This window comes from Rhinatrema bivittatum, chromosome 2, assembly GCF_901001135.1.
Source record: "Rhinatrema bivittatum chromosome 2, aRhiBiv1.1, whole genome shotgun sequence".
In the NCBI taxonomy this organism is placed as follows: domain Eukaryota; kingdom Metazoa; phylum Chordata; class Amphibia; order Gymnophiona; family Rhinatrematidae; genus Rhinatrema; species Rhinatrema bivittatum.
This window is the reverse complement of record NC_042616.1, coordinates 668,840,744-668,868,227: the sequence shown is the minus strand read 5'-3', so window position 1 is coordinate 668,868,227 and position 27,484 is coordinate 668,840,744. Positions and strand designations below refer to the sequence as shown.

Genomic DNA, 27,484 nt, shown 5'->3' with positions numbered 1-27,484 from the left:
TATATATATATATATCCTTCAGCCTCTCCTCTTGTAACTTCCAATATAAATCCCAAAGCATTTTGGTCGCCCTTCTCTGGACTACCTACATCCTTGTCTATCTGCCATGGTTTCACCTGCTGTGAAGCCTCACCGTGCCCTGGTTCTGCCTGCTGTGACGCCTCTCCACAAGCAGAAGCCTCCAGCAAGTTTCACTTACAGTTCTTCCAGTCACATCCTCACTGATCACACCACGCCTCAACCTCAATCCTATTTAGACCAGCCTGCTTAATACCTCTGCGCCTCTTCATTGAGGAACCTCAACTCTCTGACCTGGCCACTCTTACTTGGTTATCCTGTCTTGCCTTGAGCCTAACAAGGCCTCCTGCCTTGCCTGGTGGCCTCTCTTGGCATCTTGCCTTTCTTTGTGACCTCCCAAGCCTTCTTGCCTTGCTTTGTGACTCCCCTGGGCCTCCTTGCCTTGCATTGTGGTCCCCTGGGAATCTCTGCCTTATCTTACAGCCTCTGGGCCTGCTAGGTTCTCCTGGCCAGCCTTATGCCCTGTTGGGCTTCCCTGTTTACTGTTGACTATTCTATCTAGTCCAGTCCTGTCCTCGTTCCTGTCTTTGCCGCGTATCCTGTTATCCAGGCCCAGCCAGTCCCAGTACTCTCTCTGTGTCTGTATCCAGCCCCCACATTCAGTCTGTGACTGTACCCAACCCCGGCTGGTTCCTGCATTCAATCTGTTTGTATCCAGCACCAGCCAGTCCCTGCATTCAGTCTATGTCTATATCCAGTCCCAGTTAGTCCCTGCATTTCATCTATGCCTGTATCCAGCCCCAGCAGTTCCAGCATTCAGTCTGTATCTGTATCAAGCCCCAGTCCATACTCTCTGTCCAGCTTTCAGTTGGTACCTGTGTCCAGCTTCCAGCCTGCACCATAATGTACAGCCAGAGACAAGCCCTACCAGCCCCCATAACCCAAGGGCTCAGCCTGCAGGGGAAGGAGTTGGATAGGCAAAAAAACAGTTGCAGTCCTGCCCTGCAATCTTGTGCTGCCTCTGTGGGGGTGCTCCCACGATCTATTACTGAATCCTTTTGGAGATATGGTTTCAAGAACTGAACACAGTACTTTGAGTGAGGCCTCATTAAGGGCATTATCAACTCTTTTTTCTTACTGGTTATTCCTCTCTCTATGCATTCCAGCAACCCCCTTGGCTTTAGCCACTGCCTTGTCCCATTGCTTTGATGCCTTCAGATTTCAAGGCATTATCACCACCAAGGTCTTTTTCATGGTCTGTACACATAAGTATTTACATAGGTATTTCACCCCCTATTGCATATGATTCAATTGGATTACTGCACACCAAGTACATGACACTGCAATTCCTGACATTAAAACCTAGTTGCCAAACCTTTGACCACTCTTCAAGCTTTCTTAAATCATTTTTTCATTCTCCCTACTCCTTCAGGTGTGTCCATTCTGTTGCAGATCTTAGATCATTTGCAAAAAGACAAACTTTTCTGTCTAACTCCACTGTAATATCACTCACAAAGACATTAAACAGAACCAGTCCCAAAACTATCCTTGAGGGACTCAACTTAACACAGATTTCTCTATACATGGCATTACCTACTGTCTCCTGTCAGTTAACTAGTTTATAATCCATGCCACCATATTGGCACCCACTCCTAAGCTTCTCACTTTATTTATGAGCCTCCTATGTAGGACCATATCAAAAGCTTTGCTAAAATCTAAGTAAATCACACTAAGTGCTCTTCCTTGATCTAATTCTATAGTCACCCAATCAAAAAAAAAATCAATCAGATTCGTCTGTTGAAACCATGTTGCCTCGTGTCAAGCAATCCCCCAGATTGTAGATAATTGACTATCCTATCTTTCAGCAGAGTCTCCATTCATTTTCCCACCACTGAGGTAAGGCTAACTGGGCTATAGTTTCCAGCCTCCTACCTGCTACCATTTTTGTGAAGCGGGACCACAATTGCTCTTCTACAATCTAGTGGATCTACTCTCGCTTCCAAGGATGTATTAAACAGGAATTTCAGAGGACCCGCCAGCACATCTGAGCTCCCTTAGTATCCTGGGATATACCTCATCTGGCCCCAAGGCCTTGTCCACTTTCAGTTTTCCTAGTTCTTCCCATACATTCTCTTCTGTAAATGGGGTTGCGTGTACCCCATTCAAATTTGCGATTTTTCCAAGCAATGGTTCTTCTCCAGGGTTTTCTTTAGTGAACAGCAAACAGAAGCATTTAATATTTCTATTTCTTCATCTGTTACGCGCCCTGCCGGCGGTCGTCCCACCCATGGGACCGCTCATCTTCAGGGTCATCCAGCAGGCTCCGGTACTGTCTCCCTCGAGAGCCCGGGTAGGCCCCATGCCGGGCCTCGGCGTCCCAACAGTTAGCCAAGCCCCTGCGCGTGCGGACCAGCCGCCCTGATATGGGTTTGAGGGCGGGTCCTAGTTCCACGGTGCACCATGATTGAAGGGAAGTTAAAAGGAAGTTCCTGGCCTCACTTCCTTGCCTTGGCAATTGGGTTGGTTTGTTCCTGAGATTACCCTTGCTCGTATATCTGCTTGCCTGTTCCTAGTCTCGTTCCAGGATCCTTCTGTTCCAGTTCTGTTCCTGCTTGTACCTGCTTCCTTGCCCTGCTTGTTCCAGTGTTCATTGTTTGTCTCCCTGGTCTCACCCCGGACTGACTTTTGGTAAAGATCAAAGCCTGTTCCTAACTCGTCTGCCTGCCTGCCAAAGACCACAGCCTGTTCCTGACCTGCCAGCCCACGACCACAGCCTGTTCTTGACCTTGCCTGACCTCTGGATCTTGACCCTTGCTTCGTTGACCACTCCTTGGACTGATTCCTGGACTTTGACCTTGCTCATCTGTCCTTGCTTGATTCTGGCTCTGTCCCTAGCCTTGTCATTTCCAACGCTCTTCTGGTTCTCTTATCTTCAACCTGTTACCAGCCTAGAACTCGATAGCGCTCCTCCTGCCTCTGTGGGCACGCCGGACTCTAACTCTCCCAGGAGACCCTGCGAGGCCCACCTAAGTCCCAGCGGCCCGGGTCCCTACGGGCTCCTCCCGGGGGGACCACGGGCTTCCAGTGGTGAAGTTCAACACTGCCTCTGTCTCCTCTCCTGCTCCGCCCCCTGTGGTCGGTTCCCGCATCGCCACGGGCCAGGGGTCCACCCCCAAGCGCAACATCATCTCCCTCCACACATTGCTCCTTGACTCCTTTCAATTTTACAATACCACCTCTGACATTCCTCCTCTCAGTAATAAATCTGAAAAATGTTCTCTCTCCTTGCTTAATCTCTTAGGCATTCTTTTCTTCCACCTGACATTTTGCTTTCCTACTTTCTTTCCATCCTCTCCTTCAACTTAACCAGACACTCGTTCTTGTTCTCTTTTTTGAATCTCTTGTATTTCTTGAACTCTTGATCTTTTAGCCTTTGTTTAGCTACCTCCTTTGAGAACCAAATAGGTTATCTTACGTTTGCTTACTTTTCTCACATAGAGATTAGTAATAGCTTTTAATTTTTTCCTCTGTTGATCCACTTCTCCCAGTCTCCTAGTTCCTCCTTAAAAGTATGTCCCCATTTTACAAAAGCCTGTAGTTTTGAAATCCAATACTTGGATCTTAGAGTAAATTTTCTCCCTCCTGGCTGATACATCAAACCATGTCATCTGAGGATCAATGGTGCTCAGGTGAGCACCTTCTTGGACAATAGAGACATTATCTCCTTTTGTAAGCAGTAGGTTGAATATCACTTTCCCCCTCATGGTTTGCATAACCACTTGTTTGAGCATAGCCCTTTAAAGGAAATTCATATTTGGATTCTTATATCTATGTCTTATTTGCTTTTGTAGTTGTATCTGTGTTTACTGTCTGTTTGCTTTTGTAGTTGTATCTGTGTTTACTGTCTATAATAAGGATAAGGTTGATATCATCTGCAAGAATAGTAATATTTTTTTCTGAAAGGTTGATTTTGGAATTTTTGTGAAGACTATACCATACTAGCTAGGGAATTATGTACAGTACTTGAGTGTAAACCACTTTGAAGTAGCTGAAAGGCAGAATAAAAATCAAATAAAAACTGTTAATGTTTGTAAAGTGAAGCAAAGATTTTTCATCATATCTACAGTTTTTTACTTTGTCACCAAAATGATTTTCTCCTATGCATGGGGCATCAGCTAATCTAGCAGGCTTATCTTCTCATAGGCCTGACAGTTTTTAGCCATGGAAGTCTTCTGGAAACTATTGCTAACCTGGATTATATATCAAATGCATCATAGATTGATTTAATTAAATGTTTTGCATACTCTTCTACATCTTTTACATGTGTGGTGTAAATCTTTTACTCTTTTACATATGTGGTATAAATCTATCTTGAATGCCTGATGACAGAGCTGCTGACATATCATTGATTTCAAAATATTGTACAAATATTGAACCATTTGAAACTGATGTACTGAAAACCTCAACTGTAGCATTGCTGATTTGGAACATTTTTACCTGCAGTATCCAATAATTTGGCATCTTTTGCAGGAGATGTGCTAGAATCTCAAAAAAGATATAGTTACGATGGAGAAGATACAGAGAAGGGCAACCAAAATTATAAAGGGGATGGAACAGCTCCCCTATGAGGAAAGGCTGAAGAGGTTAGGGCTGTTCAGCTTGGAGAAGAGACAGCTGAGGGGGGATATGATAGAGGTCTTTAAGATCATGAGAGGTCTTGAACGAGTAGATGTGAATCGATTATTTACACTTTCAGATAATAGAAGGACTAGGGGCATTCCATGAAGTTAGCAAGTAGCACATTTAAGACTAATCGAAGAAAATTCTTTCACTCAACACAAGCTCTGGAATTTGTTGCCAGAGGATGTGGTTAGTGCAGCTGGATTCAAAAAAGGTTTGGATAAGTTCTTGGAGGAGAGGTCCATTAACTGCTATTAATCAAGTTTACTTAGGGAATAGCCACTGCTATTAATTGCATCAGTAGCATGGAATCTTCTTGGTGTTTGGGTAATTGCCAGGTTCTTGTGACCTGGTTTGGCCTCTGTTGGAAACAGGATGCTGGGCTTGATGGACCCTTGGTCTGACCCAGCAGGGCAATTTCTTATGTTCTTAATGTGTTTTAATCTTCTCTGCTATCTTTAAGATCACTTCCAAGACCACAGAGTCATGAGGGAGTTGAATTTTCCTTTGCCTTTGTCATTGTTGAACTTTGTATCTTAAGTCTTTGTATCTTAAGTATGGCAGAAAATAAAATGATTTTTCCTACAAAGATATGCAATAGTATTAGTATACAACAATGTAATCATGAAAAACATTTAGAATTGTTTATTGAGAAAACATTCATGTCTAGGTCGTAAAATCCAAACTCTTCTAATACTTGCTGATAATCTAAGTCAACAATTATGGCGTCCTGAGCTTGGATCCGCCATTTTATACAAACTTATTATACCATTTTGAGAAATGGAAATGGACCAATAAAAATCGGGTGTGTGATTGCATTAGCCACTCGTTCTGAGATGTATATCACAAAGGAACCAAAAGATACTGCCCACTTCAATATGTCAATTATTTAAAAACAAGAGAATGAAATGTAGGCCTTTTAACGTCAAGACCCATTAAAACATGTTTACGTGAACAATGCAGTAGATTGCATACTAAGAAATTAGATGCTCCAATAATTAAATGTTGTGTACAACATCAGCATACGTTTGAGCAACTGTGTTGGACTATCGTGGAAACTGTTGTTCCTTTCAACCGAGGTGATATTAAATCCATATTGAATTATCAAGAACAACGATGGATCTTTAATCTTTCCTCTGTTTTTCCATTAGCCATGAATGACAGTGTAGAATAGATTTCCTTGTTATGATTGAATTTTTTAAAAGGTCTATGTTTCATTCTATTGGTCTTAAATAAATGACACTGAAATGGGCAGTATCTTTTCACTACTATTTATCTTTATGAATTTCCAATTGGTTCCTTTGTGAGATACATCTCAGAATGATTGGCTAAAGCAATCACACCCCCAATTTTTTTTGGTTCATTTCCATCTTTCAAAACGGTATAAATAAGGTTGTATAAAATGGTGGATCCAAGCTCAGGACGCCATAACTGTTGACTTAGATTATCAGCAAGTATTAGAAGAGTTTGGATTTTATGACCTAGACATGTATGTTTTCTCAGGAAACAATACTAAATGTTTTTTTATGATTACATCATTATATACTAATACTACTGCATATCTTTGTAGGAAAAATAATTATATTTTCTGCCATATTTATAGCCCTGAGGAAGGAGGACTTTTGAAACACGAGTCATGTCAGGCTTTTCATTTGGCATATTACAAAGAAATCTTCGATGCAATCTTTTGAGATAAGTGTCTATGGCAATTTATATTTCAAACTATTTTAAATGCAAAAATAAGAACATGGTTAAAAAATATATATGAGCAATTATTAAAAAGGTTGGGCATCTATCACCTTTGTGGTTAAGAGAATAAATTAATATTTCTCCAACCATATGTAAGTGATTTATTGTTAAGACCATTCATTTGTTATGAAGGTCTCTCAAATGATGGCACCCTTAAGAGTCTTGGAACATGTGGTTTTTGGTTTATTTAACTGATTTGCAGGACATGGTTATGTAATTCTTACAGTCGGGTTTGTTTTCTTAACTATTTTATTTCCCTTTGATAGAGATTATTCCACTAGGACTTGGCACCCTATCTGTATTTAATAAGTAATACATTTATTGCTATATATTACTTTTTTTGTAATATTGTCTTCCTTGTTTATTACCCTTGTTTCTGAAGAGCAGATTTTGCTTGATCTTGTATTATGAAAATGATATAAAGAGTAAAATACAAACAAACCATGAAATGTAAAAAAATATGGCGATAGCTGAGAAAGTAAAAAATATTCTCAGCTTTGGTAGAAGAAAAATAACTGAGGAGACTCATGAGGCAAGGACTGCACGGGAACACCCCTGCATGCTGAGAAAGATTACTAGGTATTTCTGAGCTCTGGAGAGAGCATGTTGCGTGTCAGCACAGTGCATTGACATCACTCCACTTGTGTAGCTAGATTCGTCCTGCTTGTCCATGGAGAAAAATCATATTGCTTCTATCGATCCATAGTGTGTCTGCATTTTGAGTACTGTTTGCAGTTCTGGTCGCCCCTTCTCAAAAAAAAGCAAAGCAAAACTAGAAAAGGTGCAAGAAAAGGGCAACAAAAATGTTAAAGGGATGGAATGTCTCCCCTAAAATGAAAGCTTATGCAAATTAGTGCTTTTCAGCTTGGAAAAGAGATGGCTGAGAGGGGACATAACAGAAGTTTATAAATTAATGAGTAGGGTAGAATGGGTAAATAAAGGATAATTATTTACCCTTTCAAAAATACTAAATCAAGAGAATACCTCAATGAAAATTACAACCAACACATTTAAAACAAATTATGGAAAGATCTTTTTTACTCAACACAGAATCAGGCTGTAGAATCTGTTGCCAGAGGACCTGATCAAGGCAATTAGCATAGTGGGGTTTAAAAGAGGTTTGGACCAATTCCAGGAGGAAAAGACCATAATTAGGCAGGTAGACTAAGGAAAGCCACTGCTAACCCCGGGAATGAGCAACAAGAAATAAATCTATGTTTTTGGGATCTACTGGTACTTGTGATTTGGACTAGCTATGAGAAAGATGCTGGGATTGACAGATCTTAGTCTAACCCTTAATCTTACATTCTTATGTTCTAATTTTTACATTATCATATATAAATGTTGATCACTCAGAAGTCTTACAATAGCAAAATACTTTGAAATCAATAAAATACATACACCGTACAGGGCTAAACAAAACATCACACAGCCACACATACAATCGTACAAAATGATCCCAAATGCAAATATTCTCAAAATTCAAAAGGACAATATTGTCAACAAAACCACATCCCCAATCTTATGCGCAAAAGGTCCATGCTTTAAAGGCACATTATTTGAAGTTCTAAAATTTAAAAGTCTTTTTTCAATAATAAGCTTATTAATATTTATGAAGCTTTCAACAATTCCTTCTCATCAAAAATAGAAAATGATCTCCAACAATTGAGTTGATGTTTATAAAGTCCTTTCAATTGGAATTCATACCATCTCCATAATTCTATAAAGATGTTTTGATAAAGCTGGATCATACAGTCATGAGGAGTGTAGAAAGAATGAAGGTTCTTCAACACTTGGAAGATATTTCAATTCAATTTATTAAATAGGCAGCTCCTTATGTACAAATAAACAAAGTTAACAGTCTGTCGCCAAGGACCCCTGACACGGACCTCGTGTTTCGCCCAAAGGCTGTGTCAGGAGGGACAGCACCATTAATAGTAAACACTCTTCAGCTGGATGAAAGCATTAACTGGTTCCATAACTGGTCCTCAGTTATGGAACTCCATCCCCCCCGATCTCAGACAAGAGCCCTGCCTCCCAACCTTTAGGAAAAGACTTAAGACTTGGCTGTTTAAGCAAGCTTTCCCAGACTCCAATTAATGCTCTTATCCAGCTACATACATTACAAAGTCAGCTCAATTTCAACTCTTTGTAAATATTTTTGCCGTTATTAACCTTTTCCTTTATTTCTCTCTTCTCCCAGTTCAACAGTCCTTGTTATTTGTAACTGCTTTCTTCTGCACCATAGTTACAGTTTGATGTCTATATTGCACCCCTGTTTAAATGTAAACCAGCATGATGTGATTGTATCATGAATGCCGGTATATAAAAACCTTAAATAAATAAAATAAATTATAACATCCAAGTGTTGAAGAACCTTTATTTTTTACACACGCCTCCTGACTGTACGATACTATTTTGAGTGTGGTTCCCCACTCCAATGATTGCGTTTGGAATTGATAAAGCTGGAAACATTCATCTAGACTGGAGGAAGTAAATTTTCAAAAAGTCTTTCAAAAGGGTACAGATCACCCACAAATCAGTTGAAAACACTACAGGGGGTTTTGGTTAAGTCCATTGCTGCCCCCAAAGAAGCCATACATCCGAAACATGTTGGGCTGATTATTTACAACCAATTTGTAAATTGATTTACATATTAATCTAATTTTGGAACTTCAGATAATGTGCCTTTAAAGCATGGACTTTTTGCACATAAGATTGGGGATGTAGTTTTGTTGACAATATTGTCCTCGAATTTTGAGAATATTTGTGGGTGGGATCATATATATATATATCCATCCTTACATAATGATCCCACCCACAAATATTCTCAAAATTCAAAAGGACAATTGTTGAGGCTGGGATTAGTGGACCCTTGGGCCGGCCGTGCGGATGAAGATTAGATGAGAAGAGAACTCTGCTGAGATTATACTGCCGGGTGGCAGCAAGGAACCAGGAGACCAATCAGGAGCTTCACCACTGGAAGCCTGCGATCCCTCTGGGAGAAGCCCGTGAGGATCCGGGACGCTGGGACTTAGGAGTGGTCTCCCATAGCAGAAGTCCAACAGAGTGGAGAACAGTCAGAGGATTTGAACTGGCAGCAGGCAAAAGAAACAGACTACGAACCAAAACAGGAACCAGAAAGTCAGTCAGTCCGTCTGAGGGCTGGAAAGCAGGAACTGAAGTGGAGACTGGAACTGGCAAGTAAGCAGGATCAGGAGTGGAAGCTGGAACAGAAGAGCAAGCAAGATCTGGAGCGGAGGCTGGAACAGGCGAGCAAACTGAATCTGAAGTACAGGACCAAGGACAGCAACAGTCACTCCTTTGAAAGAACACTGTTTCAAAGCAACGACTTAAGTCAGACGCCGGATTAAAATATTCTGCTGACGTCTGACGTCATCTCGGCATCCGGCCTTGATTTCATTCCCCTGCACTTCCAACTGCCTCCCCTTGTGTCTGCGCGCGCCTAAGAGGGGGGGGGGGGTGGAGCTCTGAGACGCTGCCGTGGAGAGGACCAAGAAGGCCTGAAAAACAATCGTGAAACCCCAGAGCGGAGGAAGGTAAGAACCCAGTCGCAAGTCCAGTGACCAGGACTGCAACAGTACCTCCCTCTTACGTCCCCTCCTCGGAGGCCCCAGCTTACCAGGATAGTCCGTGTGGAACTGCTGCAGAAGGGCCTTGTCCAAAATGTTACTAGCTGGTTTCCAGGTATTCTGCTCAGGACCACATCCCTCCCAGGACAACAAATACTCCCACCGTCGATGGTGGAAGCGTACGTCTAATACTTCTCGCACCTGGTATGTTGTCTGAGCTGAAACAAGAGTTTCTTTAGGATCTAATGGTTTGCAATGAAACTTGGAAAGAATCAAAGGTTTAAGTAATGGTACGTGAAATACATTATGAATTTACAACGTAGTGGGAAGACCTAGGCGATAAGATACCATCCCCACTCTCTCTGCCACTTTGAAGGGACCACAGAATTTAGGAACCAGACGTCAAGACGGTAACTGAAGATGGATATTCTTGGTGCTTAACCAGACCTTATCACCTGGTAGGAACACTGGAGCTGGTCGGCGATGTCGATCAGTACACTTCTTTGCAGTGGCTGCAGCACTTAGCAATTTCTTCTGAATTGAGCTCCAAAGAGCATGGAGCTGTTGTGCAGTTTAACTGGGCTGCCGGAGATGGAATGGTTACAGGAAGAGGTAATGGTGGTTTGAGTTGCATTCCATAAACTAATTGAAAGAGAGACTTCTCGGTTGCGGAATGAGTGTGATTATTATACGAAAATTCTGCCCAAGGTAATAATGTTACTCAATTACCTTGTCTTTCAGTTGTAAAAGTTCGGAGAAAGGTCTTTAAAGAGTGATTCATTTGTTCAGTTTGTCCATTACTTTGAGGGTGGAAGACAGTGGTAAAATTTAACTGGACTCCAAATTTTTTACATAGCGCCTTCCAGTATCTGGCTGTAAACTGCGTTCCTCTGTCTGAAACAATACTCCTAGGCAGACCATGAATCCGGAAGATATGTTCTGTGAAGAGTCGGGGGCTAACTCTGGCGCTGAAGGGAGTTTGGGAAGTGGAACGAAATGAGCCATTTTTGAAAAGCGGTCCACTGTGACCCAAATGACCAGCTTTCCTTCAGAAGGTGGTAATTCAACCACAAAATCTGTGGCTAAGTGTGTCCAAGGTTCCACGGGTATAGGCAAAGGTTGAAGAAGTCCCCATGGTTGACCTGGTAAAGGCTTCTGTTTTGCACAGGTAGGACAGGAGCTGACATAAGTACAAACATCCTGTTTCATACGAGGCCACCAATAATAGAGGGACAGAAGCTCCAATGTTCTTTTTTGACCAGCATGTCCACTGGTGAGGGAATCATGAGCCCATGCAAGTACTTTCCTTTGTAAGCGACATGGAACCACCATCTTGCTCCCAGGACTTATGTCTTAACTCTCACTGGATCCAGGATGTACTGTGGTGTCTTCTCCAACTCCTCTTGTTCGGTAGTATGTGACAATGCGTCCGCCTGTATAGTCTTTGTTGCCGGTCTATAGCAAAGAAAGAAGTCAAAGCGAGTGAAGAAAAGGGACCAGCGAGCCTGTCTGGGATTTAGTCGCTGAGCACAACATAAAAACTCTAAGTTCTTGTGATCTGTGTAGACAGTAACAGGATGTAGCGCTCCCTCCAGCCATTGTCTCCACTCTTTGAAGGCCAATTTGATAGCTAAAAGTTCCTTGTCTCCAATACTGTAGTTTTGTTCTGCTGCAGAGAATTTCTTGAAGAAGTATGAGCAGGGAAGCAACTTCCCTTTACTGGAGGTTTGACTGAGAACTGCCCCTACTGCGATGTTAGATGCATCTACCTCCACAATAAAGGGGCGCTGAGGATCCGGATGGTGTAAACAAGTGTCTAGCAAAAATGCCTTTAAATTCTCGAATGCTTGGCAGGCGGCTTTGGGCCACACTCTGGCATCAGCCCCTTTCTTAGTAAGGGCTGTGAGTGGTGCGACTTTGACAGAATAATGAAGAATAAATTGTCTATAAAAAATTTCAAATCACAAAAAGCGCTGTAGGGCTTTTATTCCCATTGGACGGGGCCATTCCTTAATGGCAGAAACCTTGTCTGGATCCATATAGAACCCTGAAGAGGAAACAATGTAGCCCAAAAAAGGGAGTGATTCCCGTTCAAACAGGCATTTTTCTAATTTTGCGTAAAGGTGATTGTCTTTAAGGATCTGTAGCACCTGTCTTACGTGTTGTCGATGAGTATCCAAATCCTGGGAATATATCAAAACATCATCCAGATATACAATAACTGATGAATGCAGCATCTCACATGGTACCTCATTCATCAGGTTTTGAAAAACTGCCAGAGCATTACATAAGCCAAAAGGCATAACCAGATACTCATAATGCCCATCTCTAGTATTGAAGGCAGTTTTCCATTCGTCCCCAGGGCGAATTCGAACAAGGCTGTAAGCACTGCGAAGGTCGAGCTTAATAAATACTTTAGCCCCCTGTAACCTGTCTAGAAGTTCGGGTATCAAGGGTAAAGGATAACGATCCCATCAAGAGATGGCATTTAAGCCCCTGTAGACAATACATGGCCTCAAAGATCCGTCCTTTTTCCCCAACGAAGAAAAACCCCGCATCAGCAGGTGACTTGGATGGACAGATGAATCCTCTGGCAAGGTTTTCAGTAATGTATTTAGACATGGCTTGGGTCTCTGGAAGAGATAGCAGATATACCCGTCCACGAGGAGTGCTGGTTCCGGGCAGCAAATCAATTGCACAATCGCACGGACGATGCTGTGGCAGGATCTCTGCTTTCTCTTTAGAAAATACTTCAGAGAATTCTGCATACTGTGCCGGTGGTGATATAACAGCATTCATTATGGCTACACTGGCCCGTAACAGAGGGGCCAAGCAATTTGAAAAACAGTAAGAACTCCATCTTGCCACTTGTAAAGTGTCCCAATGAATAACCAGAGAGTGTTGTTGCAGCCAGGGTAAGCCTAATACTATAGGATGTACTGCTTTTTCCAAGACTAGAAAGGAAATCTTCTTAAAATGAAGTACTCCAGTCTGGAGTGTGATGGGAACAGTGGAGACCGAGATACTTCCTGGCAGTAAAGTGCCCCGAATGGAGGTGATCCGAAGTGGAGGATCATGAGGAAGAACCGGTAAGGAAGTTGTTGTACCAAATTAGATAGGATAAAGTTCCCTCCTGCTCCGGAGTCAATGAAAGCAAGTGTGGAAAAAGACCCTCCAGAGTACTCTAGGGTCACTGGGACGGTACATTGAGGAGCAGAATTAACACAGCCTAGGAACAGCTCCCCTGTGGCACCTAGGCTTTGGCATTTTCCGAACGCTCCTTACATTGGGCCAGGAAGTGACCTTTGCTGCCACAGTACAGAGACCAAAAGTGCGACGTCGTCGTCTCTCCTCTGCAGTCAAAGGAGTTCTTCCCAGCTGCATAGGTTCCTCTGCAAGAGGCTCAGAATGAGAAGTCGAATGTGAAGGAGACATTAGAGGCCTAGAAAAAGCGGGAGCCAATTGTCTCCATAGTGGACGACCCTCTTTAGCCCTTTGCTGCAAACGGCGGTCAATTCGCCCAGCCAACTCAAACTGTTTAGGTCATCTGGAAGATCTCTTGCTGCCAGTTCATCCTTGATGCATGCGGATAGTCCTTCCAGAAAAATACCACACAAGCTGTCCTCTCGCCAGCCTACCTCCGTGGCCAACGTGCGAAACTCTATTGCATAATCAGCTAAAGACCGTGGACCCTATCGCAGCTGTAAAAGTTCCGAAGTAGCAGTAGCCTGACGTGCAGGCTCATCGAACACCTATTTGAAGTTTAACACAAATTGCTGAAGATTATTCAACAGAGGGTCATTGCGCTCCCACATTGGTGAAGCCCAGCTTAACGCTTTTCCATCCAATAAGGACAGGATGTAAGCCACCTTCACTGAATCAAAGGGAACTGATGTGGTAGAAGTGAAAATCTTATATAACACTGGTTAAAAAATCCTTGACAACCTTTGGCCTCGCCTGAATAGCGAGGCGGAGCTGGTAACTGAGTGGATGTAGTAGACCCCAGAACGTGGACTGGAAGATGCACTGGAGGCGTCTCCGGAGGAGTGGCATCCAAATGGTTGGCCAACCTTTCGACGGTAGCTGTCAGAACGTCCAGACAGTGTTGCTGTTGTTGCAGACGTTGTGCCATTCCTGGAATGGCCTGGAGTCCGGAAATATCCGCCGGATCCATGGCTGTGAAAACTGTTGAGGCTGGGATTAGAGGATCCTTGGGCTGGCCGTGCGGATGAAGATTAGATGAGAAGAGAACTCCACTGAATTGATACAGCCGGGAGGCAGCAAGGAACCAAGAGACCAATCAGGAGCTTTGCCACTGGAAGCCTGCGATCCCTCCGGGAGAAGCCCGTGAGGATCCGGGACGCTGGGACTTAGGAGTGGTCTCCCGTAGCAGAAGTCCAACAGAGTGGAGTACAGTCAGAGGATTTAAACTGGCAGCAGGCAAAAGAAACAGTCTACAAACCAAAACAGGAACCAGAAAGTCAGTCAGTCCGAGGGCTGGAAAGCAGGAACTGAAGTGGAGACTGGAACTGGCAAGGAAGCAGGATCAGGAGTGGAAGCTGGAACAGAAGAGCAAGCAAGATCTGGAGCGGAGGCTGGAACAGGCGAGCAAACTGAATCTGAAGTACAAGACCAGGGACAGCAACAGTCACTCCTTTGAAAGAACACTGTTGCAAAGCAATGACTTCAGTCAGATGCCGGATTAAAATATTCTGCTGACGTCATCTCAGCACCCGGCCTCGATTTCATTCCTCTATACTTCCAACTGCCTTCCCTTGTGTCTGCGCGTGCCTAAGGGGGGCGGAGCTCTGAGACGCTGCCGCGGAGAGGACTGAGAAGGCCTGAAAAACAATCGTGGGACCCCAGAGCAGAGGAAGGCAAGAACCCGGTCACGTCCAGCGACCGGGAGTGCAACAACAATATTATCAACAAAACTACATCCCCAATCTTATGTGCAAAAAGTCCTTGCTTTAAAGGCACGTTGATATCTGAAGTTCCAAAATTAGAGTCTTTTCTCAATAACAAGCTTATTAATATGTAAATCAATTTATAAATTGGTTGTAAATAATCAGCCCAACATGTTTCGGATGTATGGCTTCTTCGGGGGCATCAACGGACTTAACCAAAACTCCCTGTAGTGTTTTCAACTGATTTGTGGGTGATCTGTACCCTTTTGAAAGACTTTTTGAAAATGTACTTCCTCTAGCCTAGATGAATGTTTCCAGCTTTATCAATTCCAAATGCATATGATTGTATGTGTAGCTATGTGATTGTGTGATGGTTTGGTGGACCCTGCGCAGTATAAATATTTTATTGATATCAAAGTATTTTGCTATTGTGAGACGAGAAATCAATATTTGTATGTGATAATGTGTATATTATTTGAGTATATTTGTATGAACATACATGGTAATTGTTGAAGGCTGAAATAAAAAAGTATTTTATATATATTTATGAATTGTACCATACATTCCTTTTGTGGGATATTATATAATTGTTTATATATATGGATACTTCTGGTTATTTTTTTTAATTTTTATATTAACATGTAAAATGTATTTGAATTTCAGGAAAACCATTATGACTTACTGATTTGCTTCTCTTTTTCTTTTTTTCTTTTGAGAATGTTTTTCATTTTCAATTGAAATTCCATCATCTTCATTTTCAGAACTAAATAGAAAAACATGTACTCATAATTTTGACACTTTCAATTTGAGACAGATTTATTATTAAGATGACTTAATTATGAATGTATATGAAAGATGAACAAATGGACAGCTAACAGGGATGAAGCCTGACTGGCACTTTAGCTCACATTACAAACGTGTGCTAACTTACCCCCGTTTAGTGTCAGACCTAAATAAATTAAGTCAACTGTATTATGTGCATAAATTTGTATATAATACTTACCTATTCTATTTTTACTGGAAAACATTTTTTTTTTTACAATTTCAATTGCATATCTCAGTGAGAAAGCAAACATTTATCAAATGATGATGTAGGAATAAAGCAAAGTTGTACACCTGTAACAGGTGATCGGCTTTGTAGCCAGCAGAACAAATCAATCACACAAATGGTGATGTCATCCAATAGTATCAAAGTTTCCCTTTTGAAATTTTAGTTTTAGGGCTGCAGATTTACTTATTGTTCCCCTTCCAATTATTAGTTTAAATTTGATCATGTTATGATCACTGTTGCCAAGTGGCCCTACCACCGTTACCTCTCTCACCAAATCCTGCGTTCCACTAAGAATTAAATCTAAAATAGCTCTCTCTTGTTGGTTCCTGAACCAATTGCTCCATGAAGCAATCATTTATTACATCCAGGAACTTTATGTCTCTAGCAAGTCCTGATGTTACATTTACCAAGTCAATATTGGGGTAATTGAAATCTCCCATTATTATTGCACTGCCAAATTGGTTTGCTTTCATGATTTATCTTGTCTGATCATTTTGTCCAGGTGGACGGTAGTATACTCCTATCACTATACTCTTACCCAACACACATGGGATTTCTACCCATATAGATTCTACTGAGCATTTAAGTCTCTTGTATGATCTTTATCCTGTTGGGACTCTAAACCCTCCCGGACAAAGTGCCACACCCCCACCAAGTTGATCCTCCCTATCATTGCGATATAATTTGTACCCTGATATAGCACTGTCCCATTGGTTATCCTCCTTCCACCAAGTCTCTGTGATGCCAGTTATGTCAATGTGTATCCTCGTTCATTGTAATTTCCTTTCTCAGTTAATTGTGAACCGACATGATGTGTCCTACGAATGCCGGTATATAAAAATTGTTAAATAAATAAATAAATAAATAAATAAATGTCATCATTTGCTGTTATACACCAACTCTCCCATCTTACTTCTTAGACTTCTGGCATTGGCATACAGACATTTCAAAGTGTGTTTTTTGTTTGTTTTTAACAACCTGCTTTTCAGTTGTTAGGGATAATTTGGAAATCATTAGCTTCGGTGATTTTTTTTAACTTATAGGCATTTGGACTATGTTTGCTTTTAATGGAACCTCTCTGTTGGGATGCCCTAACTCTTCTGTTTCATTAGTATCCTTCAAGGATACATTTCTCCGAACCATGCACTGCTGAGTGATTGTCTGCTTTCCCCATTGTTCTAGTTTAAAAACTGCTCTCTCTCCTTTTTGAAAGTTAGTGCCAGCAGCTTGGTTCCACTCTGGTTAAGGTGGAGCCCATCCTTTCGGAAAAGTCTACCCTTTCCCCAAAAGTTTCCCCAGTTCCTTACAAAGCTGAATCCCTCTTCCCTGCACCATCGTCTCATCCACACATTGAAACTCTGGAGCTCTGCCTGCCTCTGGGGACCTGCACGTAGCTACTGGCCATGCAGGCCAATAGCACGCATCAGAAGCAGTAGTGGCTGAAGCTCTGTACTCATGGTCCTCTTCCTTAGTGCCCACGACCAGTCTTCTCTGTCTCTCTCACACATACACATATCAGTTACACCCCAATGACCAGTTTCTGTCTTTCACACACCAATCATCTCCCGACCAGTCCTTCTCTTACACACACACACCAGTCACCTTTCAGATCAGTCTCTATCATGCGCACACACACAAACACAGGCTTCCCACTTCCATGTTCTATCTTACATATAACAGGCTTCTCACTCCCATGCTGTGTCTCACACACACCCAGGTTTCTTACTTCTATGCTAGCTCTTGCCACATGCACAGGCTTCTCATTCCCATAATCACTTTCTCTCTCACACACACATACCAGTCACACTCGCATACCAGTTTCTCTTTCTCATACACCAATCATCTTCTGACCAATCTTTCTCTTACACACCACACACACACACCAGTCACCTTCCCGAACAGTCTCTCTCCCTCATGCACACACACAGGCTTCCCACTCCCATGTTCTATCTTACATATACAGGCTTCTCACTCCCATGCTGTGTCTCACACACACCCAGGTTTCTCACTCCAATGCTAGCTCTCTCCAGGCTTCTCATTCCCATAATCACTTTCTTTCTCTCTCACACACACATATCAGTCACACTCATATACCAGTTTCTGTCTCTCACACACCAATCATCTCCTGACCAATCTTTCTCTTACACACCACACACACACACCAGTCACCTTCCCGAACAGTCTCTCTCCCTCATGCACACACACACAGGCTTCTCACTCCCATGCTGTGTCACACACACCCATGTTTCTCATCCTATACTAGCTCTCTCCACATGCACAGACTTCTCATTCCCAAAATCATTTTCTCTCACACTCCAGTCATCTCCCTGACCAGTCACTTCCATTCTCTCTCCTATATACACACACACACACACATCACACCTCTCTGACCAGTTTCTCTCAATCACACACATGCTCTCTCTCACACACTTTACATAGATGATCTCAATCAAATGCTCTCACTTACACACAGGCTCTCAGTCAGTTACACATGCACACTCAATCACACATACATTCTCTCACTTCCAGACAGGCTGGCTGTCTCATTTCCTGCCCCCCCCCCCCAGCACACATGGTAGCTGTTGCAGCCTCCTCCTCTAGCCCCCACAGGCCAAGAAAGAAGAATCCCATCGGCCACGGGAGGCTAATTCTGCTGTCTCCTGTGCCGATTTCTGGCTGCTTCTGATTTTGCTTCGGGCCCAAGCTACTGCTCGGGGCTGCCACTGCCGACGCTACTTTTTCATGCAGCATGGCTCTTTCTTCTTCCCGCACACCCCACTGCACATCACTTCCTGTTCCGGGCCAGGGTGGGGGCAGGTGAAGGAAGAAGAAAAGGCCCAGCTGCAGTTGCCAGCCTCCACTAACACTGCTGCCGTTCCCATCCGGGCTCAAACGTGCTGATAGCCTGGGGGGCCACAGCAGCAGTGGAAGATAGCCTGCCTCTCGCTCGGTGAAGGAAGAAGGGGAAGAGCAGCGGGAGACCGGTAGCACGTGACACACCTGCTGCTGCTTGGCGACACACTGGTGTGTTGCGACACACCGGTTGAGAAGCTCTGTTCTAGTGGAATATTTTCCTGATACTAGAATATCCTTACTCACTTCCTTAGGTACCTGCACAATTATTTATTTATGAAAACTAAATTACACACTTATCTGTACAACAAAGCCTGGTACAATAAAATATAATCTAGAGCATTTAAAAAAAAAAAATCCAACCTGACCTAGTCCTCTCAGACACCTCTCAGCATCAAATAACTAATCCCATCTCCTCATAATCAGTTAGTCCCAACCCTCCTCAAACTAATACAGTAACTAAGCTTTACATAACAATTCATAAGGACCCCATCCTCAAACACCAGCAATAAAATAACTAGTACATCACAGTCTGAAAGACTCATCCCCATAGCTAGAACTATCAATTAAGTGTTATTGATCGTGCTTGAATAAAAAGCTAGGTGTTTACTAATTTCCTAAACTTTAAATAGTCAGCTTTCAATCTCACCTCTAATAGCAGATCATTTCATATTCTGGGGCCAAAATAACTAAAGGCCATAAACAGTGTCACAAAAAGATTTATTTCTTTGAGATTAGTAATATCAAGAAAGCTTTCTGAGATGAAAAGATGACTAACTGGCAAATAAGATTTTATCATTTATTTATTATTAATTTATTAACTTTTTTATACTGACATTAGTGTGAAACATCATATCGGTTTACAATAAACTGAAGGTAGAAAATACATGGAACAGGTAGGGGGGAATGGACAAAAAGAAGAACAAAAATAAAAATATACAAGGAGATTAAACTAGATAATGAAAAAATAGAGAGAGAAACAAAAGAGTAACTATATCATCCTTGCAAGATAGATTGGTAAACCTTGGCAAACACACTTTATCTTCAATGACATTTTTAAACACAGAAGAGGCTACCTGACTTTCAATATACAGGTAGTCAGAGCCAAAGATTGAGGGTTCAGATAGAGAAAATTCCCATTGTGCTAAGTGAACAAGGATGGGGATATTTCAACCTTATTGGTTGTTTAACAGTAAGGCACTGAAGCCACAGAACCCAAATTTGACATGGCCAAAAAGGGGCTATCAAAATCATTAGGCTCTTTTCTCTTCTTAATTTTTGAAGGTTTTTTTTTTCCTACTATGTTTATTGGTTTAACTGGAGCACCACAAAGATCAGCAAATGAAAACATACTAGTCCACAAATACAAAGATTCATAATAGCAGTGCAGTGCTTTAAAAGTCAAACAAACACTCAAATATCAGAGTATGAAAGAATAATGATATAGCACTCCCCAACAATAAGGACCCCCCATTGTTGAACTCTCCCCAAACCTCTGTCCCCACATTCCCACCCACCCCTGTTCCCTCAGTATTTTAATATCCTAATAACTTGATAACTTGTTACAGCAACCAATTAGATGTTACACTTAATAGCATGCATTCCTTTGGGTATAGTAGTCATCGTAGAAGAACAAGAGAGGAACAAAAGAGGTGGGTTCACATCCAAGGGGCTCCAACACAGAAGTACCAACACCGTATCTGACAGGCCCCGTTCTGTTTTCGTGTTAGTCCTGGAGGATGTAGACCCATCCTCCACCACAGTAGGAGGTAGGTAATGGAGTCAACGTCCTCAGGGAGATGTGGTCCCTCAATTTAGACCATTTAGAAACCATTTCAGTATATCTTTTTGGAGAACTAGATCTGGCTGCCAGGTATTTGAAAGTGAAAAGTTTCAACAGCCTTTGAAACCAATGATCAACATATGGCCCATGTTCTCCCACCCACCCTGTTAAGATCACCTTTTTTCCTATTAAACTTGTTTTCTTTACAAAGCTGAAAGTACCCAGAGATGCCTGTATGGATGTCCTCTTATCGCTGCCAAATAAACAAACTAGGATCATCTGGTAGGTCTGTAACCAAAATACCACTACAACGTTGTCGAACTTGTCCCCAAAAATTCTTTATAATGGGACAATTCCAAAAGCAGTGATAATAAGTACCCACCTCTTGCTTACATTTAGTACAAATATTTGAACAACAAAGAAGTGCCTGAAATGCTTTATCTGGGGTACAGAAAAATGCCAAAGGAACTTGTACTGCATTTCCCGCAGTAACACATTTCCAATAAGGTTAGTGAGGTATAAAAAGCAGGCCTTAAATTCTGGAAAAGATAGACAAAATTCTGACCAGCCTTGCCATTTATGGTATAGCAAGGTAAGCTCATTTGCACTTGGGAATGATCGTAAAGCCTTCGAAAATTGAGCTATTGTAGACCTATGCTTCCCCTTCACAGTTCACTATAGTTATTGGGGATTTGGAAGCTTCTGAATGCTGAAACAATGTATAGTGTTCTTTAATGAAGTGTCGTACTTGTAGATTTTATTTTATTTTTATTTATTTATTTATGAACTTTTAATATACCGATATTCGTAGGACACATCATACCGGTTTACAATAAACTCATGGAGAGAAGGAAATAGAAATTACAAATAACCGGGAAGGGGGAAAGGGGAGCAGAGGAGGAAAAGGGAGAGATTGGGGGTAGGGAGAAAGCCAGAGCATGAGGAGCGTGAAAAGCAAGAGTGGGAGAGAAAGAGATAAAAGTAGATAGGAACTGGAATAACAGTATTAACATAATCCTTACATTTCAATAAATTACATAATTAACATTTTCTTATGATAAATAGTTGCTGGAGGGTGGTGTGGCAAGACGTGGTGTGGAGGGAGAAAGAGAGTTTAGGTTTGGTTGGTATCAGGGAAGGCCTGCAGGAAGAGCCATGTTTTGATGCCTTTTTTGAAGTTGAGTAGGGAGGGTTCAAGGCGGAGAGAGGTGGGGAGTGAGTTCCACAGGGTGGGTCCTGCAATGGTAAATGCTCTATCTCTGGTGATGGAGAGATGAGCAGTTTTGAGCGGTGGGGTGTGGAGGGTGCCAGCTAAGGTGGCTCTGGAAGGACGATTGGAGGCACGGAAACGTGGCATTTCCTTGAGCCATGCAGGGTTGTTGTTATAGAGCACATTGTGAAGAACGGTGAGGGTTTTGTATTTTATACGGAAGGGGATGGGGAGCCAATGCAGATCTTTTAGGACTGGGGTGATATGTTCTCTTTTACGGGTGTCAGTGATGATTCTTGCCATGGAGTTTTGCAGGATTTGTAAGGGTTTGATAGTAGAGTGTGGGAGGCCTAGGAGGAGGGAGTTGCAGTAGTCCAATTTCGATAGAATGGTGGACTGCAAAACTAGACGGAAATCTTGGGCGTGGAGAAGGGGTTTTATTTTTTTGAGAATGTGTAGTTTAAAGAAACCCCCTTTTAGTAGGGATTTGATATGAGGTTTAAAGTTAAGGTGTTGGTCTAATACAACACCTAGGTCTCTAACGGATGGCACGAGGGGGAGGCAGAGTGGCAAGAGGGGGTGAGTGGGGGTGGGGGCGTTGGCTGAGGCCTGGGATGTGAGTTCAGGATTGTTAGATATGAGGAGAATTTTTGTTTTGGTTGTGTTGAGTGCAAGCTGGAGGTTGGTTAAGAGAGCGTTGATGAATTTCTTGAACAGGAAGAAGTTGAGCCCGAGGTCAGAAAGTAGGTAGCAGAGAGGGAGGAGATAGATAGATAGGCGAAAACGTCACTACAGGGTGATGAGAATTGACTTTGTAATTCTTGAAAACTAAATAGGGTATCCGTTCGTGGTGCAAATAATTGAGATATGACGACCAGTCCAAGATCTTTCCATCTATGAAAAACAGACTTACCCATCCCTGGCAAACATATCACATTACCGGTAATTTTTTAAAGTGATGAGAGCCTAGTAGGAAATCGTACCAACTTGCATAAAAATAACCAAGCAGCCCTACAAGATTTAAGCAGAATGTGTAGCTGTAATGTATTAGGGAGCAACTTACTTATCTATCTGAAGGAGGTGGTTTAGCGAAGGGACTTTGTACCAACATAAAAGCTGCTCTAACGGGGTACAGTAAAAGGTCTCCTGGACCCAAACCTTGAGATAACGCAATAAGCAAGCAAGATTATAAAGCCTCCAATTGGGGCACCCAAGTCCCCCCTCTTCCACAGGTTTCCTAAGTACTCTCTTGAGAATCCTCACCCTCCTCCCTCTCCAAAGAAAAATTCGTAGTAATTTTTCAATTTCCTTGCAATCTCGATTGGTAAGCCACAGAGGTGCCATTTGGAGAACATAAAGCCACTTTAGAAGGATCATTTTAACGAGTTCCCTATTAAAGATAACGGGAGCCCCTTCCAACGCGACAAGGACTTGGACATACTCTGGAAGAGGAGTGTGATGATATTTGCTGAATAAAAAGTATCCAGATCCACCAGGATTTTAATACCCAAATACTTCATGGACTCAGTAACCCATTTTAGTGGAAATACACCCCTCCATCCAAGCCTCACATTGTCACTCACATCGATTGCTTCAGATTTATCCTGGTTAATTTTTAACCCTGAAAACCTTCCGAATTGATGTTGGAGCTCTAATAAAACTGCGAGAGATTCTTGTGGATATGTGATAAAAATCAACACATCATCTGCAAAAGCAGTAGTTTTAAAAACTGGGTCAAAAACTCCCTGAGTCAAAAGAGCCAAACCCCATAATATTTGGGGTCAGATCAGTTTTCCTCAAGGGGGGGGTGGGGGGCGATGGTTAAGATATATAGTAAGAGGGAAAGTGGGCATCCTTGCCGGACACCACTTTGTAAATGTACCTCACCTGACTTACAGCCATTCAAAATAATGATGGAGATGGGATCTCTGTACAACAGAAAGATATACTGCAAAATAGCTCCTCGGAACCCATATCTCCTTAAAACTAAGAAAAGATAGGACCAAGAAACCTGATCGAATGCTTTCTCAGAGTCAAATCCTATACTAACACAGAGATTTTTTGACTCTGACAGAGCTTCATGGCAGTGAGTAGTTTTATAATATACATATCTGCCGTCCTCCCCTTCACAAACTCCACCTGATTCTTAGAAATTAGAAGGGGCATTACTTCACTTAGACCTTCACAAGTATTTTTAAAACAATTAAGTAAGGAGATTGGTCTATATGAGGATGGAAGAAGAGGATCTTTACCAAGTTTTTCAAGCAGGGTTATGTGAGCTAGATGTCTTCCTTAGGAAAGAAAGACATCTGTAGGGCATTTTGATAGAAATTAATCAGAGCCTCTAGTAGTTGCACCTTCAAAATCTTGTAAAAATCATAAGAAAATACATCGGGACCAAGAGATTTCGCTGCTTTGCTGGAATTAACATGCAATACTTCGCACAATTGAATGGGCCTGTTCAAAAACTCAAGGTGCGCTTTTGATAGTTGAGACAGGGGTAAATTGACCAAAAAGGTGTCTTCCCCTCTATCTCCTACCTGGAGATCACCCCTATAAAGGGATTCATAAAACATTTGGAAGACTTTACTAATATCAGGATTTGAAGTGACTATATTGCCCTAAGTCGTTTTCATATGACTGATTGTTTTATTCTGTGCTACTTGAACCATGTTGGCAAGATACTTCCCCTCCTTTGCTCCCAAATTTAAAAAAAATTAAATTCTCCAATTTGCAGAGAGTTGTGAGCCCTAGTGTGTAGCAGGAAGTTAAGCCTCTCCAAAACAGAGAGGAAGGAGAGCCAATGTTCGTGCGTGGGCGTTTCTAAAAACTCTTTCTTTGCCATTTGTAAGTGAGCCTCAAAGTCTAAAATGGTAGCATTCATACTTTTATTCCTCCTAATCAGTTAGGAAATGATCTCCCGACGAAGTACTGCTTTGCTCGTACCCCAGCAGACAGCCCTACAAAGTGAGTTGATGTCCTATGTCAGGCTCCACAATTACAGGCCTCATAAAGCAGCAGCGATTCCAAGAATGCTAGGCCCATGCCGCCCTACTAGTAAAAACTAGTTAGGAAAAGACATTCAGGCAGCAAGCAATGGGGTCATAAAAAAAAAAAAAAAAAGGCCCTAATGCTCCAAAATAAATCCCTTTACTCCCTGCCATCCTGTTAGCTCCCTGGTTAAGTCCTTATGGGAGATCAGTCACAAATTGGCGGGCTTCAGCAGCTGTCTCAAAGACCTTAGCTTGGCCTTTATACCATATCTTAAGCTTCGCTTTGATTTGTTTTTTTAAAGAGGAAGTCGCAGACTTGGGGAAAAACCCTGACACAGCAAGGAACCCAGGCAAAGTAGTCCTGGAAGATGAGCACCCTGTGCCCTTTGTAGGAAAGTTCAGGTTTCTTCCTGTAGGCTTACATTATTAGGTGTTTATGGGCAAAGTTTAGTATTTTCATGATAGCAATTCTTGGCCTTGCCTCGGACTCCATTCGAGCTCCTAGACGACGCGCCCATTCGATCATTAAGTGTTGATCAAGTTCAGGCAGATTTAATTCTTCCGGCAGCCAGTGCTCTAGTACTGCCTTTAGATTCCGATCTTCGACAGACTCCGGAATACCCAAAAAACAGAGACTCGAGGTTGTCTAGCTTGTCAGTCTGTTCGGCAGGCAGTTTTTCAAGGGACGCCATCTTAGTCGCTGTCGCATTGTCTTCTAAAAGTGAGATCCGGCCTTCTACATGATCGAGCCGTGGATTTAATTCAGTTAAAGCGTTCTGGACGTCAGTAAGTTACGAGGAGATGTCAGCCAGTTTTTCATCCAGGGCTGAAAGTAAAACCGCTTTAATTTCAGAAATAACAACATACTGATGATGTTCTCCTCCGGGAAAGGCAGACACCGATGCCATTTTGGATTTGGGTCATCGCGTCTTTTCCTTCTCTTTTCTGTCGCCTTTAATCGCCATCCCCAGCGGAAATTACTACACATATCGAGCTATAGACATAAGCTTTGTCCACTCTGGTTCACACCCTTTCCTGGTTCCCATGCAATGTTGCCAATTACTTAGGATGAAGTGAGCACAGCACCCGGATCTCAGATAGATACATCCACCCTGGTTCGCCACATCACATGGCCTCCAATTTTTGAATAGTTTTATGAAATGAATTGGGGGAAACGCACAGAGAAGTCCTTTGTTCCATGGGACCAAACAAGCATTGAATGCTACACTGTTTCCTTCTGGTCTTTTGGAACGGTGGGTGGGAACTTCATTGTTGAATGGGGCTATAAAGATCTATTTGAAGAGTTTTCCCAAAGTTGAAACACTTCTCTCGGCTATATATTAGTCCAGTGACCATTTGTGTAGTTTTAGTAGGCAGCTTAATGCACTATTAAGTACATCTTTTTACAAATTGTACATTTCCATATCTTGTATGTTTCAAAAATCTGAAAGAGTATGTTCCTCTTTATTTGCTGATAAAGTACATCACTGCTTGGTTATCTGTTTGAATAAACACTACTTTCCCTTTCAACAAGGGATTGAACACAAAGCATTAAAGACTGCTCTCAGTTCTGATTGGTTTATGTGGACCAGTCTTGCTTGTGGAGTTAAAAGTTTCCTGATAGCAAAGGTTGTTTAAGATGAGCTCCCCATCCTTGATTGGAGGCATCTGTGGTTATCATAACTTGGAATTCAGGTTGGTGAAAATATTGACATTTCTGATTTGAAGGATTTGTTCTCCAAATTAGAGAATGGATGAGGGTGTCAGAAATACATACCTTGGGTGAAGAGGTTACAGATGCCTGTTCACTGGCACTTTTAAGTACCATTGAACATGTCGCATATGGAGTTGTGCAAATGCTTTAACATGCATTGTTGCTACCATATGGCCCAGCATTTTCATGAAGAAGCGGCTGACACTTTCTTTTGTTTGGAAAGAGTTATTTTGGTTAGATTGTGTAATCTCTTGAGGGAGAAAGCAAGTGTTGCTTACCTGTACAGGTGTTCTCACAGGACAGCAGGATGTTAGTCCTCACATATGGGTGACATCACAGGATGGAGCCCTGTACGGAAAACTTTTCAGTCAAAGTTTCTACAAAGCTTTGACTGACACTGGCACACTGAGTGAACTAAGCATGCTCAGCCTGCAATTACCCCTGTGAGCCACAGGTGTCTCCCTCAGTCTAGTCTTATAGCTAAAAGCGCAAGTGAAACTAAAATAAAAGTGAAAACGTATACAGACCCAACTCCGCGGGGTGGTGGGTGGGTTTCGCGAGGACTAACATCCTGCTGTCCTGTGAGAACATCTGTTACAGGTAAGCAACACTTGCTTTCTCACAGCATAAGCAGGATGGCAGTCCTCACATATGGGTGAGTACAGAGTTGAGGATGCCCGAGAGTGCACCAAATGCACCCAAGACGCGCGAAAGGCGCAATGACGGGGGTGGAATTTGGATCGGAGGGCATCCTGAAACCCTTAATGGGTTGTGGAAGGATGTTGGGTAGTTAAACCGAAAAGAATAAGAGTAGACGGACTGGCCAAACATGGAGCATGCCGGCTAGTCGTAGCTAAGCAGTAATGGGCTGCGAAGGTATGGAGAGAGCTCCAGGTTGCAGCCTGATAAATATGTACAAGCAGCAGTGGCCAA

At 42.3% G+C, this 27,484-nt stretch overlaps 1 protein-coding gene across 5 annotated transcripts in view; it reads right to left on the bottom strand.

The window, feature by feature from the left end:
• The window catches only part of TERF1 (telomeric repeat binding factor 1), a 276,338-nt gene that overhangs the window by 110,890 nt on the left and 137,964 nt on the right, over nt 1-27,484 (bottom strand). For 3 of the 5 annotated variants that reach the window (XM_029591469.1, XM_029591466.1, XM_029591467.1), the window contains exon 7: nt 15,630-15,710. The exons of the other annotated variants lie outside the window; for them this stretch is intronic. In XM_029591469.1, the coding sequence (XP_029447329.1) occupies nt 15,630-15,710 (81 nt within the window). The remainder of the gene's footprint in view (nt 1-15,629; nt 15,711-27,484) is intronic. 5 annotated transcript variants of the gene reach the window in all.